Source organism: Cebus imitator, unplaced genomic scaffold (genome assembly GCF_001604975.1).
Source record: "Cebus imitator isolate Cc_AM_T3 unplaced genomic scaffold, Cebus_imitator-1.0 Scaffold476, whole genome shotgun sequence".
In the NCBI taxonomy this organism is placed as follows: Eukaryota; Metazoa; Chordata; class Mammalia; order Primates; family Cebidae; genus Cebus; species Cebus imitator.
In genome coordinates, this window is record NW_016107791.1 from 1,062,031 (window position 1) to 1,077,489 (window position 15,459).

General features: G+C 48.3%; 1 protein-coding gene across 5 annotated transcripts in view; it reads left to right on the forward strand.

The window, feature by feature from the left end:
• The window catches only part of TTC7A (tetratricopeptide repeat domain 7A), a 154,838-nt gene that overhangs the window by 13,974 nt on the left and 125,405 nt on the right, over positions 1-15,459 (forward strand). Inside the window, exon 1 of one of the 5 annotated variants that reach the window (XM_017512739.2) lies at positions 6,955-7,488. The exons of 1 other annotated variant lie outside the window; for it this stretch is intronic. In XM_017512739.2, the coding sequence (XP_017368228.1) occupies positions 7,305-7,488 (184 nt within the window). In that variant the 5' untranslated portion in view covers positions 6,955-7,304. Of the gene's footprint in view, positions 1-6,954; positions 7,489-7,515; positions 7,727-14,761; positions 14,784-15,459 lie in introns of those variants that run through there. 3 more of the 5 variants (XM_037732869.1, XM_037732870.1, XM_037732871.1) reach the window with 3 other exon arrangements.

A 15,459-nucleotide genomic window follows, 5' to 3' on the forward strand; every position in this document is an offset into this window, starting at 1 on the left:
AAAAAAAAAAAAAAAAAAAAAGATCCAAGTATTTCACCATATTAATAGATTTAAGGGAGAAAAATCTATGACAATCTCAGTACGTGCAGAAAAGTATTCATAAAATTTAGTTTCAATCATAATGTTTTTTAAAAAATCCCTTAACAAACAAGGAATAGAAAAAACTTCCTAAATCTGAGAAAGGATATCAGAAAGCAATGTAGGGCTTCTGGGATTCTTTTTTTTGAGACAGAGTCTTTGCTTCTCACCCAGGCTGGAGTGCAGTGGCAGGATCTCAGCTCACTGCAACCTCTGTCTCCTGGGTTCAAGTAATTCCTGTGCCTCCGCCTCCCATGTAGCTGGAATTACAGGTGCCCCCCACTACACTTAGCTAATTTTTGTATTTTCAGTAAATACAGGGTTTCACCATGTTGACCAGGCTGGTCTCGAACTCCTGACCTCAGGTGATCCACCTACCTTGGCCTTCCAAAGTACTGGGATTACAGGCATGACCCATCGTGCCCAGCCTGAAACCTTATTTCTTGACTCTAGAGTTTGCGGTATAATAATTATGTCTATGCACTTTCCTTTCTGTTGTTTTTAACAAAAATGTTTTTAAAAAGACAGGAGAAAGAGAGAAAGAGAAAGAAAGATTTAGAAGCAGATGGAGGCCAGGCACAGTGGCTCACACCTATAATACCAGCACTTTGGAAGGCTAAGACAGGTTGATCACCTGAGGTTAGGAGTTCGAGACCAGCTTGGCCAACAAGGTGAAACCCTGTCTCTATTAAAAATACAAAACTTAGCCAAGCACAGTGGCGCATACCTGTAGTCCCAGCTACTCAAGAGGCTGAGGCAGGAGAATCACTTTGAACCCAGGAAGCAGAGGTTGCAGCAAGCCAAGATCATGCCACTGCACTCCAGCCTTGGTGACAGAGTGAGACTCCATCTCAAAAAAAGAAAAAAGAGAAGAAAGAAAGAAAAAAAAGACAAAACTATGTTTTAAGATTCAAAACTGCTGTAATATCTGAGTGGCCACTCAAGGCTAGCCTTACGAGTGGTGGGACTTAAAACTAGACCAGCTAAGCTGAGCTGAAAGACTCTGAACCCTTGTGAGTTGGGATGGCCTCTCCCTTAGGATGGCAGTAGCTGGGCAGAGAACCAGCACTGGGCAAGATGTAGAAATCATGGGCTCCTGCTCTGGAGAGGGGCCCATTGTAGCAGTCTTGCAAAATGACACAGAAGCCACTAACGAGAATTAGGAGTCACCTGGGATCCTGAGGAACAGAAGGGACTGAGATGGTGGGAGGGAGGGCAGTGCATGGAGAGGTATTGGTATCTCAATCATGAAGTGGGTGGTTGGGGATAAAAAAAACACCCAGAGCTCTCATCTCCCAAGTGTGGGAAAATCTTCAAATTCTGAGATTCTAAAATTATATAACAAATAATTACTGAGTGCCTACCAGGCACAAGCACAAAGAATTCATGATTTTGAAGCTTGCCTTTGTAGGACTTCATCTCTTAGCCTAATGATTACATGCAGTTTTTCTGGCAGCTATCAAGCGGAAAGACCATATAGCCAGCTGCTGGCAGAGTTTTAATGTCAACATTCTGGGAGGGCTGGTTCAGTATTAAAATTAAGTAAGACATAAGTTGCCATGGGCAAGATACACTCTGAGCCAGTGATCGTGCTAATGAGTAAAAGTTGATGTCTGAATGTAAGGATCCTGGGCCATGCACATGACGTTTCTGCTCTACATCACATATACTGATGATCTGAGTGAATGCAATTACTGTTGATCATGAAGCAAACTTTTAATTCATATGCAAATTTAGGATGTCTAGGGTGATAGCAAGGTGAATTGTCATAAAAGGTAGAACACTGGTCAGAAACCTAGCATGTGCTGGAAACACATGGGCTCTAGGGGACCCCAAATGGCAAGTATGAAAGAAGCAGCCTGAGTGGAAGGTGGAGAGGACATCTCATTAGGCTTGGTGCTCCACTTCGGGATGGCTGGGAGAACTTGGTGACCTCCAGCCCAATTGCTCACAGCGCCTGAGAAGAGTTGGTCACTAGAAGGCTGAAGTCTTGTCCCTGCTGGGAAAGAGCTGTGAAGGGGCAGGCATGTGTTGAGGCACAGCTCATCACAAATGTGAGCCATGAAGACTGTTTCTCCCTACACTCCTTCATTCTGAGCCCAGTTCAAGGCTGCAGTGAGCTATGATACTATTGTATCATAATTCCTTGCCCAGTCCTACTCAAGTCCCGTCATTGGAAGAGCTGCTTTAAAATAAACTCTTTCTTACCACTGAGCTTAAGCAAAAAAATAAAAATATTTAAAAAAAAAAACAGATGCCAATAGTTCATAACTATTCCAACTTTGCCCTCCCTATTCCAGATGGTGCTATGACTCTGTCAGGGTAGTGTTCTCCCTTCCTACCATGAGAGCAAGCTAAGCTTTGCGTTATCACAAAAAGTGTCTTGATGGTATTTTCACGGAGCCAGCATTCAATTATTGAGGCCCACGGTGATCCAACTGAGACCTCCTCAACACTGCAGTCCAAGACCCCTGACTCAGTCAGAGGTGATCCTCTGCGGCTCTTAAGCTTCCTGCTTGAAGTTCTTTCAGACTGAAACAATGAGAGATGCAAGTCTTGTATTTGACCCAAGCTCCAGTTTTTTAAATTTTTCATTTAGGTGTGATGGCTCACGCCTATAATCCTAGAGATTAGGGAGGCCAAGGTGGGAGGATTGCTAGTGGTCAGGAGTTTGAGACCAGCCTGGGCAAAATAGAAAGATTCAGTCTCTAAAAAAATTAGAAAACAGCTGGGTGTGGTGGCATGTGCTGTAGTCCCAGCTACTTGGGAGGCTGAGACCAGAGGATGGCTTAAGCCTAGGAGTTCAAGGCTGCAGTGAACTATGATTGCACTACAGCACTCCAGCTCAGGTGACAGAGCAAGACCCTATCTCTAAAAACATAAAAAGTAGCAAGAAATAAATATATCTTTTTATTTAGCTTCCCAAATACTCAGCCTATTTTCTCTTCTACCAATAAAGAACCCTTTATCTGACCATATTTGAAAATCTTTTCTCCTTGGTGGATATCTGCCTTATTATTAACAATGCTACTACTTGTCTGTGTCCATCCTTGTCATTTTTTGTTGTGCATCTATAAGAGGAAAGTTTTTAGTGAAGAGGACAGGTGTAGGTCTCAGTTAATCTGTCCCTTAGCCGGCCCAGGGACAAATTCTGTCTCTGATCAAAACTTTATTAGAACTTTCCTCAGATGCGTCTTATTTTGACTTTAAGAGTTTGGTTCAGGACAATCTCTCCAGAGCCTCTGTCTGCTGGGAACTGTGAATTCATCACGGTTACAGTTGGAAAAGGTCTAGCTATGAGGCTGGGGGGTCCTGAGCCACAGGATGCACAAGCAACTGTCAGCTCACCATTCATAGACGCTCATGGGTCTGTCTCAGTATCAACCTGTCTATGGCTTATTCAAGCCAGACTTCTGCTTCTTGCATGTATTTATGCTGTTACTCAAATGTGTACACTTATCTTTCTAGGTAGCATCATCATTTCACCAAGGATAATTTAGAATTATGGTAGCCTAGCCGCTATGAGGAATTTCTGATATGAACAAAAGTATTCACTTTAGAATGCAAAGTGAACACAATTCCAGACATCCAATGGTCTTCGTTTTTCATTAGCATAAGCAAACATACAAAAGAAAATTTTTTTTTTTTTTTTTTTTTTTTGAGATAGGATCTCACTCTGTCACTCTGTCACCCAGGCTGGAGTGCAGTGGCATGATTTCAGTTCACTGCAACCTCTGCCTCCCGGGCTCAAGTGATCCTCCCACCTTGCCCTTTAAGTAGCTGGGACCACAGGCAACCTCCCACCATGCCTGGCTAATTTTTGTATTTTTTGTAGAGATGGGGTTTTGCCATATTGCCCAGGCTGGTTTCAAACTCCTGAGCTCAAGTGATCCGCCCATGTTGGCCTCCCAAAGTGCTGGGATTACAGGAGTGAGCCACCATACCCAGCCCCAAAAATTCCTTCCTTAACAGATTTCTTGGCGAAAGCAAAATAAAAAGCTGAACTACTTAACCGTATCTTTTAGACGTCCCCTGCCACTATATCACAGCTCAAACCTATTTCTTTTCCCCCACCCTGTGCTCCTCCATCTCCCTCTGCCCTTTTCTCTCCCTCCGGCCCACTCCCCTTTCCTTCTGGTTGGCTAGGTACCCCGAAGCTCACTTAACTCTAACGTAAGCCTCCTTCAGAATAGAAAAAAATTTCTATGGTGGATTTTAAGCCCCGTTTTTATTTTTAGCTGAAAGCCATAAGACTCTTCAAGGCCTAAACGGGACTTCAAAGTGTTTTAGGAACATATAATCCAGAGAAGCCATATTTATAGCAATTCATTTATATGCCAATAGGAGCCTCAGATGCAAAACATTTGATGAAAAAGTCAGAATGGAAAGCCCCCCCAATGATGATTTTTTTTTTTTTTAGGGTCTCACTAGATTGCCCAGGCGGGTCTTGAACTCCTGGACTCAAGTGATTCTCCCACCTTCGTCTCCCAAAGTGTTAGGATTACAGGCATGAGCTGCCATGCCTGGCCCAACGGTGATTTCAAAGACCATGGATTGCATAGGAAGCTGAGGGGGTTTGGGGAAGCTGCGAATGTTAGTCAGGGTCTTTTGGAGGCTATCTGCTGTCTTCCTTATGAAAGTGTGCTCTGATTAGTTCTTTGTCAAGAGAGAAGTCTGTTCAGCAGGACTGAAAAAAAGTACAGATACATATGTGTGTGTGTGTATATATGTGTGTGTGTGTGTGTGTGTGTGTGTGTAAAAGAGAGAAGTCCGATGGAGACTTCAGGCTAGGCCCGTTAGTATCTAGTGGCAGAATTCTGGAGCAGATATTGAAGCGGATGTGGTGTGGCTCTCTTCTCTTTTTTGTGAATGGCCTTAAGCCAGAAATAGGGGATTTATTATGTAAGCAAAAACGAGAATGGGAAACACCCCATGGCCAGATCTCCAAAACCTCCTTGAACATTTTGAAGGAGTGCTAGAACTAAGAAACTAAAGAAAAGGAAAAAAGCAAAAAACAGGTCACCAATGAAGGTGTTCAATTCCCCATTCTGCTTTTAAACCCACAAGGAAATGTTTCTCTGAAACATAAAAGACAACCTTACAAACTTTTGATGGATATAGGCAAAAAATATCAATCTTGATCACTATTACACAACCAGAGGGCTGGGGTCTTGACCCTAATGGAAAAGAGTTGTGAAGGGGTCAGGCATGTGTTGAGGAATAGCTCATTATAAATATGAGCCATGAAGACTGTGTTCCTCCCCACACTACATATATGAGTACTGGTGGCCCCCTCAAAGAAACAAGCAGTGATTCCCTCTTCAGTTAGTTCCCTCGTGCCCTGCAACCTGGGGGCAGGGCTGGCAAAGGACTAGAAGAAAAGAGACAGGAAGGGAGGTCTTATATCTGCCAAGGTCACCTCCCTCTTATCAACCCTGCTGTTCACTCCCTGCCCCAGGGCTGACTCCCAGGAATGCCAGGCTGGGCAAATCACAGTGTGTTCTCGGGTCAACCTAATCCAACCTCACTCTCCAAGTGAAATCCGGTTCTGGTGACCATCAAAGGCTGTCAAAGGATAACAAAAAGCCAGCTTGAGGAGTTGACAGGAGTTTACAGGCTGCTTGAGTCAACTTTCCCTTCATCTACCTTCTGCCCTCGGGGGATTCAGAGCAGACCCCAGGTGCTCAGAGCAGCACCCACCGTTATGAAATCCAGCCTACCAAACAAGGACTTGAGCTGCATTTAGAACCCGGAGAGGAGGGCGTCCCCAGGGGAGTTGGGGGAGGGGAGCGGGAACAGGAAGACGACTGTCTTCAACTAATCACCCTGTGTGGCTCCATGTAAAAGGCCACGTGGGGCTATGCACTAGGAGCCCCGGTTCTACTCTACATAAAAACCTTCCCACGGTCACAGTTGTCCAGAAACATGTAGGGCGGTGGTGAAGACCCCAGAGGGGGGACGTGGGGCACCTTCTAACACTTAGGAGTCTGCTCAAAAGCTTACCCTGACCCTGCTGTCTTTTGGGTCTTCAGTCTGGACCATACAATATGTCACTTAAATGCAGGTGATTTTTTTGTTTTGAATCTTGCTGTGGCTTCTCCCGCACTGGTCTGTGAGCTGCTCCCGCCTTGGCTGCCCCCGCTCGACCCCGCCCCTAATCCTGTTAACTTCTGGGCATCCCACAGCGCGGGGCTAAACCCTGCTAAGCGCTCCGTAAAGCTTTGATCAGTCTTAGACCAGGATGAAGAAATAAATAAATGCCAAGTTGGTGAAACAGCCTAAAGCCTTTCAGAAATCCAGGGCAACAGAGATTCCACAGAGGACAGACCAACGGGTTAGTGTAGGGAAGTCAAGTTGGAAAGAGGAACTCTGCTAAAATAAGAAAATACAAATGCTCCCAGCAGAGGGGCGTCCAGAGAGTCGCGGCCTGGGAACGGGCCTGGGTCCTCGCGAGCATGCCGGGCCCGAGTCGCAAAAGGGCCGGGCGGGTGACGGCAGCCCAGCTCCCGGGAGGCTCGCCGTCTGGGCTGGGGCCCGTCGGCCGGCCTCCCCATTTTTGTGACGTGCCGGGGGCAGCAGCAGTGACGGGGCCAACACACAAAGCCAGGTCGTCGGGTGGGGGGTCTCCTAGGCCAAGAGCCCCGATGGGATGCGGAGGGGGCGGGAAGAGAGGCGCCCTTGGGCGCCCAGACTCCGCGCAGGATTAAAGTGAGCTCGAACTCCGCGGCGGCGGCGGCTGGCAGCGGGCACCTGGGCGGCCGCCTGGGCGGCCGCGAGCGCCCGTTGTGCGCCTGGCTGCTGTGGCCGCGCTGGCAGCCAGCGAGGCGGGCTCGCCGCGGGCTTACCACGCCCCCGCGGGGGTGGAGCCGTGGCCAGGGGCGGGTTCGCAGCTGGCGGCGCCTGGGCCGGGGGCGGAGGCTGTGGCAGCAGCTGCAGCGGCGGCGGCGGCGGCAGCGCCAGGAGCTGCTGCAGCAGAGGCGGAGGTTGCTCCTGGACGCGTCCGGGCCGCGCAGCCGGAGCCACAGCCCGCAGGCGCCAGGCGGTGCGCTGGGTGCTGCTGCTGCAGCTGCCTGCCTGCCGCCGCCCGGGCCCCCGCTACCGCCCGGGCCCCTGCTACTTTCCGCGCCCCCGTCGACCCAGCCCGCGAGTGCGCCCCAGCCGGGACGCCGCCCCCGGCCGGGTCTCCACTTCTCGGCCGCACCTTCCATGACAGCGCCCGCGAGAAGATGGCTGCGAAGGGCGCGCACGGCTCCCACCTGAAGGTGGAAAGCGAGCTGGACCGCTGCCGCGCCGAGGGCCACTGGGACCGCATGCCGGAGCTGGTCCGGCAGCTGCAGACGCTGAGCATGCCCGGCAGCGGAGGCAGCAAGCGAGCCAGCCCGAGCGCCGCGTTCACCTCTCCAGACACCGGTGAGTGAAGGAAGGGGCTGGCTCGCCGGCAGCGAGCGCGCGAAACGCACCGCCTCTTCCAGGAAGCGCGCCCCGACAGTCTTCGGACTGCAACGGCCGCCTGCCCGCCCACCGTGCTGGTCTTAGGAGCAGCCAGGATAGTTAGGAAGGTCCTTCTGCCGCGAGAGGAAAATCACAGGCAGGTTGGGGGCATAGGGGAAAAGAGAGAAATGGCTTTTGCTCTGCCTTTTAGGATCATGTGAGTAACTCTGTCTACCGTGAAATGGTGGTATCTGCACTTTATGAGATTGGTGCATGGGCTGGACTTCCCCCCCCCACCCCCCACCGCGGTCCGAGGGTGGGATGGCCCTAGACTTCATCAGGTGAAGTGTGTCTGTCTCTTCTTTGTCCATTTCTCGAAAGTAAAATTGAAAACGGAGCTCCGTCCACAGCAGACGGGGCGAGGGTTTGATGGGCTTCAGGCTGGCGTGGTGGAGAAATGGGGAAGAGGCTTGGCAAGCCTCAGTTTCCTCATCTGTGGCTATCTCAGGACACATCCAGCTCTGGCAGTCGGTGGCTTTAGCAGTAGGGCTGGTTTGGCTGGGCCAGGCTCTTGTGCTGGGGCGGGAAAGCACCCTGATGTGGCAGCAGGGAACACCCCGCCCCAGTCTCTAACCTCAGATCCTGTTCCTGGGGCCTTCAGCTCACCCTCCCCGAGTCCTCTCTGTGGGCACAATCACTTAGGAGGCTTTGTGGAAGGAGGCAAAGAATAAATGAATACAGATATAAAGAGTTTTTAAAGACTGCCCAGCCTGTGGAAGGCTCTGAGAGGGACAGATCATGATAATAATAGTAATAGCCAACACTTAATCTCGTGCTTCCTGTGTGCCTCACACTGTCCTGAGCACTTTAATCAACCCCAGGAACCAGGTTCTCTGGTTTGCCCCACTTTACAGATAAGGAAACTGAGGCACAGAGCAACTAAATAACTTGACCATCTAGCCACTAATTAGTGGAACCAGGATTTGAGCTCAGGTTTCTGAGTATACCCTTTAAATCAGTTGCACTATTACCTCTCAAAGATGTACCCCACAAAATCCCTGCCCTTGAAGAGCTCCCACAGTGAATGGGGAGTCAAGAAAGTGATCAGAGGGCAATTGTTTGTGGGGTTTTTTTATTATTATTATTGCCTTTTGGGTTTTTGTTTTGTTTGAGACAGGGTCTCTCTCTGTTACCCAGGCTGGAGTGTAATGGTGCAATCTCAGCTCACTGCAGCCTCAACTTCCTCAGCTCAAGCCATCCTTCCACCTCAGCCTCCCAAGTATCTGGGACTACAGATGCGGGCTACCATACCTGGCTAAGTTTTGTAGTTTTAGTAGAGACCGGGTTTCGACATGTTGCCCAGGCTGATCTCCAACTGGGCTGAAGCATTCCACCCACCTAGGTCTCCCAAAGTGCTGGGATTACAGGTATGAGCCACTGTGCCTGGCCGCTTTCTCTATTTTTTAAATTCTTGTAGACAACCCTGTTAGGAGGGCAAGAGTTATTGTCCCCATTTTAGACATAGGGACACCAAGGCCCAGAGAGGTCACATAATGTGTATGCGGTAAAGCCTGTACTCAAGCCTGAGTCTCTGCCGCCAAGTCTCCTAATGTCAGAGTTGGGGACATGGAGCCTGGGCCAACTTAACTGTGGGAACTGGCCAGCATAAGGAAGGAGATGGAGGTTCAGCTGTATCTCTCCTGCAGTTTTGGGGTCTGTGAATGATTTTTCTCCCACTGTTAAATCCAGATACATTATCACAAAGCATGCACTCCCACTGGGACACAGTCATACACACATATGCACACACAGAAACACAAGGAAGGAAAACAAATGCCTCCCAAAGCCCATGCTTAGAACATTGTTTGTATTAACTGCTGTTTTGGTCCTTTCTCTCAGTGTTCCTTGATCACTCAAGGGATTGAAAGCTTGTTCTTTTTTAGGGTTTGATGCAGACCCTCCTGCAGCCCAAAAAGAGATTCTTAACATCCCACCTGGCCTGTTAGACTCTTAGGAGTCAGTGACCTGAAGCTTCAACAGTTACAGAATTTGAGAGAAGTTCTGAGACCCATTTTACTGAGGACTTGAGGTCCAGTGGTATCTGATATTTCCTACAGAAACGAAAAATAGCTCCCAGAAGGTAGATTCATGGGGGTGGAAGGGGAGGATGAGCTGTGGGGCCTCTTTCTGATCTAGGGGGCTGAAAGATAGGGGATGCTTCAGCAGAATAGTCCCCTGTACCCTTTTCCTGTCTGAGGTTGCTCTCGCCACCCGACCAGGGGGAAGGTGCTTGCTACTGTCTTCTTGCTCACATCCGGTCTAGATTTGGTCAGGATGGAGCAGGGGAACCCCAGAGTTCTGCCTGCTGTGCTGGGGTTTGTTTATATAAAAACAAAGAGCCCATCTGAGTGGTTAAAAAACAATTTTATTATGAAGAATGTTCAAAACACAAAAGAAAATGAAAGAATGAGTCACATGTATCCATCAACGAACTTCAGTGATTATGAACTCATGAAGTCTTGTCTGAGATATATTCAACCCATTTCTCCTCCACATTTCAGTTTTCAGTATGTATTTATTAAATAAGAACTCTGTTTTTTGTGTGTTTCTTTTGTTTTGTTTGTTTGTTTTAGAGACGGGAGCTAGCTCTTTTACCCAGACTGGAGTACAGTGGTACAATTATAGCTTACTACACACTTGAACTCCTGGGCTCAAGGGATCCTTCCACCTCAGCCTCCTGACTAGAAGGAAGGGCAGCCTGGGCAACAAAGTGAGATCCCATCTCTATTTTCCGCACCCAAAAAAAAGTTAACCAGGCATGGTGGCACACATCTGTAGTCCAGCTGTTTGGGAGGCCAAGACAGGAGGATCACTTGAGGCCAGGAGTTTGAGACCAGCCCAGGCAACATACCCCAGGCACTCATCACCAAACCCAGCTAATTTTCAAATTTTTTATAGAGATGGGGTCTTGCTATATTGCCCAAGTTGGTCTCGAAGTCCTGGGCTCAAGCTGTTCTCCTACCTTGGCCTCCCAAAGTGTTCAGATTTCAGGCGTGAGCCACCACACCCAGCAATAAGAACGCTTTTTAAAAACATAGCCACTGTACCATTATTACACCTTACAAAAATCTAACAATTACATTTTACAGTTAGTTTATTAGAGTCAGGATATAAATTAGGCCACACATTGTACTTGTTTGTGAGGTTAGGTCTCTCCACCCCACCCAGCATTTTGTTATGAAAATTTCAAACATACTGCAAAGGACAAAAAAATTTGCAGTGAACACCTGTCTACCTATTAACCTTTTGCTATGCTTGCTTTATTACGTATCTGTTCCTCTGCCCATCCATCTTGAGTCTCTCTTTTTTTCTTTTTTCTTAGAGACAGGGTCTTATTGTGTCATAGCTCACTTTAGCATGAACTCAAGCGATCCTCCTGCCTCAGCCTCCTAAGTGGCTGGGACCACAGGTGTGTACGCCACCACACCAGTTAAATTTTCTTTTTTGAGATGGAGTCTCGCTCTGTCGCCAGGCTGGATTGCAGTGGCGTGATCTTGATCACTGCAACTTCCGCCTCCTGGGTTCAAGTGATTTCCTGCCTCAGCCTCCTGAGTAGCTGGGACTACAGGCACATGCCACCATGCCCAGCTAGTTTTTGTATTTTTAGTAGAGACGGGGTTTCACCATGTCAGCCAGGTTGGTCTCGATCTCTTAACCTCTGATCCACCTACCTCGGCCTCCCAAAGTGCTGGGATGGTAGGCATGAGCCACTGTGCTGGCTACCTGGTTAATTTTTTTATTTTTTGTAGAGATAGGATTACACTATGTGGCCCCAGGCTGATTTTGAACTCCTGGACTCAGGCAATCTTCCTGCCTTGGTCTCCCAAAGTGCTGGGATTACAGGTGTGAGCCACTGTGCCCGGCCTTTGGGTCTCTCTTAATCTGTAGTCACCACCACCCCACCCTCCCTTTTTTTTTAGCAGAATGATTTTTTTTTCTTAAGACTAGAAATTGTTTTCAACATTTCTTCAGTTTCAAGGGGTTTGTTCAAGGCAGATGGCTGCTTGCTAGTTTCAGCCGTTTCCTCCTGGCTATGGTTGGCAGGTCCCAGCCCTCTATTGTCCTGGGAGGTGTGCAGCTGCAGAAACCACTGTACCTCTGATTGCCCCGGTAGGGAAGGGCCTGGTCTGAACCCTGGCCTGGCTGGCTAGAACCATGTTTCCTGACTGTGAATGGGCGAGTTGTAGAGTGGGGATGACTATCATCCAAACATGGGGTCTTGAAGGGTGTCCTTGTGACCTGGCCCTCTTGGAGAGTCCTGGAGGGGATGTGAGCTGAGAGGGCTGTAAGGAAGGTAGGCAGGCACTGAGGCCTTCCAAACACGATTGTGTTGGGAGACTGGGTGGCCAGTAAGTGGGGCTTTGGAGCTCTGCTGAGGTCAGGGTGCTGAGCAGGGCCAAAGAATCAGCACCCAGAGTCGGATTCACTATTGGTCTGATGGAAAAGTCTTCTTAAATGCCCCTGGGCAGAGGAAAGCTGCAGCACTTCACCAGAAGTAGGATAGGGAGTTGGTTTTGGACAACAGGATGATAAAAAGCAACTTTTTTTGCCTTTGGAAGGACAGAGAAGCCTTTATCCACCTGAATTCTTCTTCTTTTTTAATTTTCTAGAGATGGCGTCTTGCCCTGCTGCCTACGCTGGAGTGCAGTGGCGCAATCATGGCTCCTTACAGTGCTGAACTCCTGGGCTCAAGCCATCCTCCCACCTCATCCTCCCAAGTAGCTAGGACTCTAGGCGTGTACCTCCAAGCCCGGCTAACTTTTTTTTTGTTTAGCGACAGAATCTTACTACGTTGACCAGGCTGGTCCCTAACTCCTGGTTTCAATCAGTCCTACCACCTCGGCCTCCCAAAGTGCTGGGATTACAGGCATAAGCCACCACACCAAGCCTGAATTCTTACTTAACAACTAAGTCCAGAACTTCTAATTCTGAAACATCCTTCGGTTCCATGGACTGGACAGTTGAAAATAGCTGGATGGAAAGAAGAGAGGAAGGGAAGAGAGAGGTAGGGCAGGGAGAAGGAGAGTTGAGCAAAGGAGGAAAAGAAAGTGAACTTCTGCTGCCTATTGAGTGTCTGGTAAACAAACACAAATAGACTGAGTTGGGGGTGCAAAGGGCAGGCAGAAAGCCTCCTGAGAAGGACCTGAAGTGTCAGTCAACAAAATAGCCTGAAAGTCACGGGTATATGAAGGTGAGGACAGTTCTTATCTCTGTCCTTGGATTTACAACTAGCTTTTAACGTACTCTTTTCAGTTGTTAGGACTGTTGTTTATTTTGAAATTACCAGCAGCTCTGCTCTGCATGGGATGCAGGAGAGACGGCATTTTTTGGCTGTGTTTTGTTTTATTATTATTACTGGCTGTGACCCTAACAATATTGCATATCTTTATTATCATCTATAAAACAGGGATAATATCCACCTTTCAGGGCTGTACAGATGAAATGATGCTATATTAAAAAGTGTCTGGTACATACTAAGCCCTCAACAACTATTAGTGCCTCTTTCGTAGTCAGTCACTCTTATGGTTTACAGATTTGTGGTGAAAGATCAATTTTGTTTTGTTTAAATTCCCAATCTGGCCAGGTACAGTGGCTTATGCCTGTGATCCCAGCATTTCGGGAGGCTGAGGCGGGCAGATCACTAGAGCTCAGGAGCTCAAGACCAGACCAAAAAATTAGCTGGGCTTGGTAGAGTGTGCCTGTAGTCCTAGCTACCCAGGAGGCTGAGGCAGGAGAATCACTTGAACCTAGGAGGTGGAGGTTGCAGTCAGCTGAGATCGTGCCACTGCACTCCAGCCTGGAGTGCAGAGACCTGTCTCAAAATAAAATAAATGCCCAATCCGTTATGCTCTGATACTTCCATAAAGTATAATAAAAATGAATTACTAGAAAAATGAAAGAAAATACGCAAAGAACTACCTCCCAACTTTTTATTATTAGATTTTGACAGATTTAAAATTACTCGGTAAAATTTCTAAACATGTACTCTTAAGTTCTGCTCTCATCTCTTTGGGATTGGATCACAAGCATTGAGAGAGCCACAGCAGGCCGTGGGCAGCCACACACTTGGAGCAGCCTGGGTCCAAAGGGGCACACTCTGGGGAGGAAGCTGGTTTCTCTTGGCATGAAAAGCACTCAACCAAGGAGCTCACTCAGGTGGGGAGCTCTGGTCCGGGCAGGTGGATGGCAGAGCTGCACAGGATGGTCACCAATGGCATGGTGCCCCTATGATGCTGTCTGGTGGCATGGTGGCCCAACAGCGCGGTGGTGGGCTGCGGGCTGGGTGCAGTGTCCGTGAGCCCTGCCAGTGTGCAAAGAAAGGGGGGCAATGGGTCAGGGACTAGCTGGGGGTGGGGCTAACATCCTGAGGGACGTGTCTCCCTCTTTAGGCTCCGGCTTCAAACGCCACCCCTGGCTAAATTACAGATGCAAAGCAGATTAGAAGTTGGGAGCAACTTTCCCCGAGGCTCAGGGCTCTGGAATGCCGCTCTGACTGACTGGGTCTAGGGAAAGGTGCAAAAATAATTTTGATGTATGTTGCCAAATTACCCTAAAGTCTTATTAGTCTTTATAGTCTGATGTGGGCAAACTATAGTCTTTATAGTCTAAGGCAGACTATAACTTATAGTCTGCCGGCAATGGATGATAGTTTGAACCAGTAGTTTTTTGACCATTTCCTCAAAATGTTAATTTTAAAAGTCATAAGGTAGGTAGCAAAGGATCCCATAATAGGTGCTTTCAGAACAAAACCTCCTGTGACGGCATTCTTGGGATTCTGGATTTTAGAGCTGTTCTTTGTGGGGAATCTCCTTTATGGTGAGAGATTCTTCTTCAGAGGCATGAAGTGTTTTGTGTTTTTCTAAAGACGGGGTCTTTCTATGTTGCCCAGGCTGGTCTTGAACTCCTGGGCTCAAGTGATGCTCCCATCTCAGCCTCCCCAGAAGCTGGGACTGCAAGCGTGCACCGCTGTGCCCAGCTAAGGAATGCAGTTTTGGACCTGTGGCTCTGAGATGTGAGCAAACTGTGGTATCCTGAGAGTGTGGAGGGAATGGCAGCCCTATAGACCTGAGAACACCATACTGGTAGCAAAAAGAGTACCTTGAGAAAGATGGCACCAAGCAGGCATTCCTCGGGACATATTTGGATTGGCACTTAACTCTTGAACCTGATGTCTTCCTCTTGGGGGAGTTGAGAGGATCCGAATCACTCAACAGGTATTTACTGGGTCCCTTTATTGAATGGTGGGCCTTCTCCTCTCCCCAGTAGCTGGGAGGGCAATGAGCACATCCACGCAAGAACCATGGTGAAACCACCCTTGACTGAGCACCCGCCTCCCGTGCTCGAGCCGCCTCTGCTGTAGGTAGCAGGAATCTGGTGGTCACAAAATGAGCTTTCAGTGTGGTAGGGGGAGGTAGCAAATAAACCAAGCAGTATATTATTTTTATTTTTTGAGGCAGTCTTACTTTATTGCCCAGGCTGGAGTTCAGTGGTACGATCTCAACTCACTGTAACATCTGCCTCCTGAGTTTAAGCAGTTCTGCCTCAGCCTTCGAGTAGCTGGGATTACAGGTGCCCATCACCATGCCCAGCTAATTTTTGCATTTTTAGTAGAGACAGGGTTTTGACATGTTGGCCAGGCTGGTCTCAAACTCCTGACCTCAAGCAATTGCCTGTCCTGGGCGCGCAAAGTGCTGGGATTATAGGTGTGAGCCACTGCGTTCGCTAAACCAAGCAGTATAAAACCACCTACTGGGAGATGGGGGATGCAAATGAGCTACCATATGTGAGAGACCTCCAGAAAGTGCAGGTATTAAACATGTTCAAGGATTTGCCTTGGCACAGAAGTAGACCTGCTTCCCACCTAACTCTGTTATGGCTGCTGTGTTATCC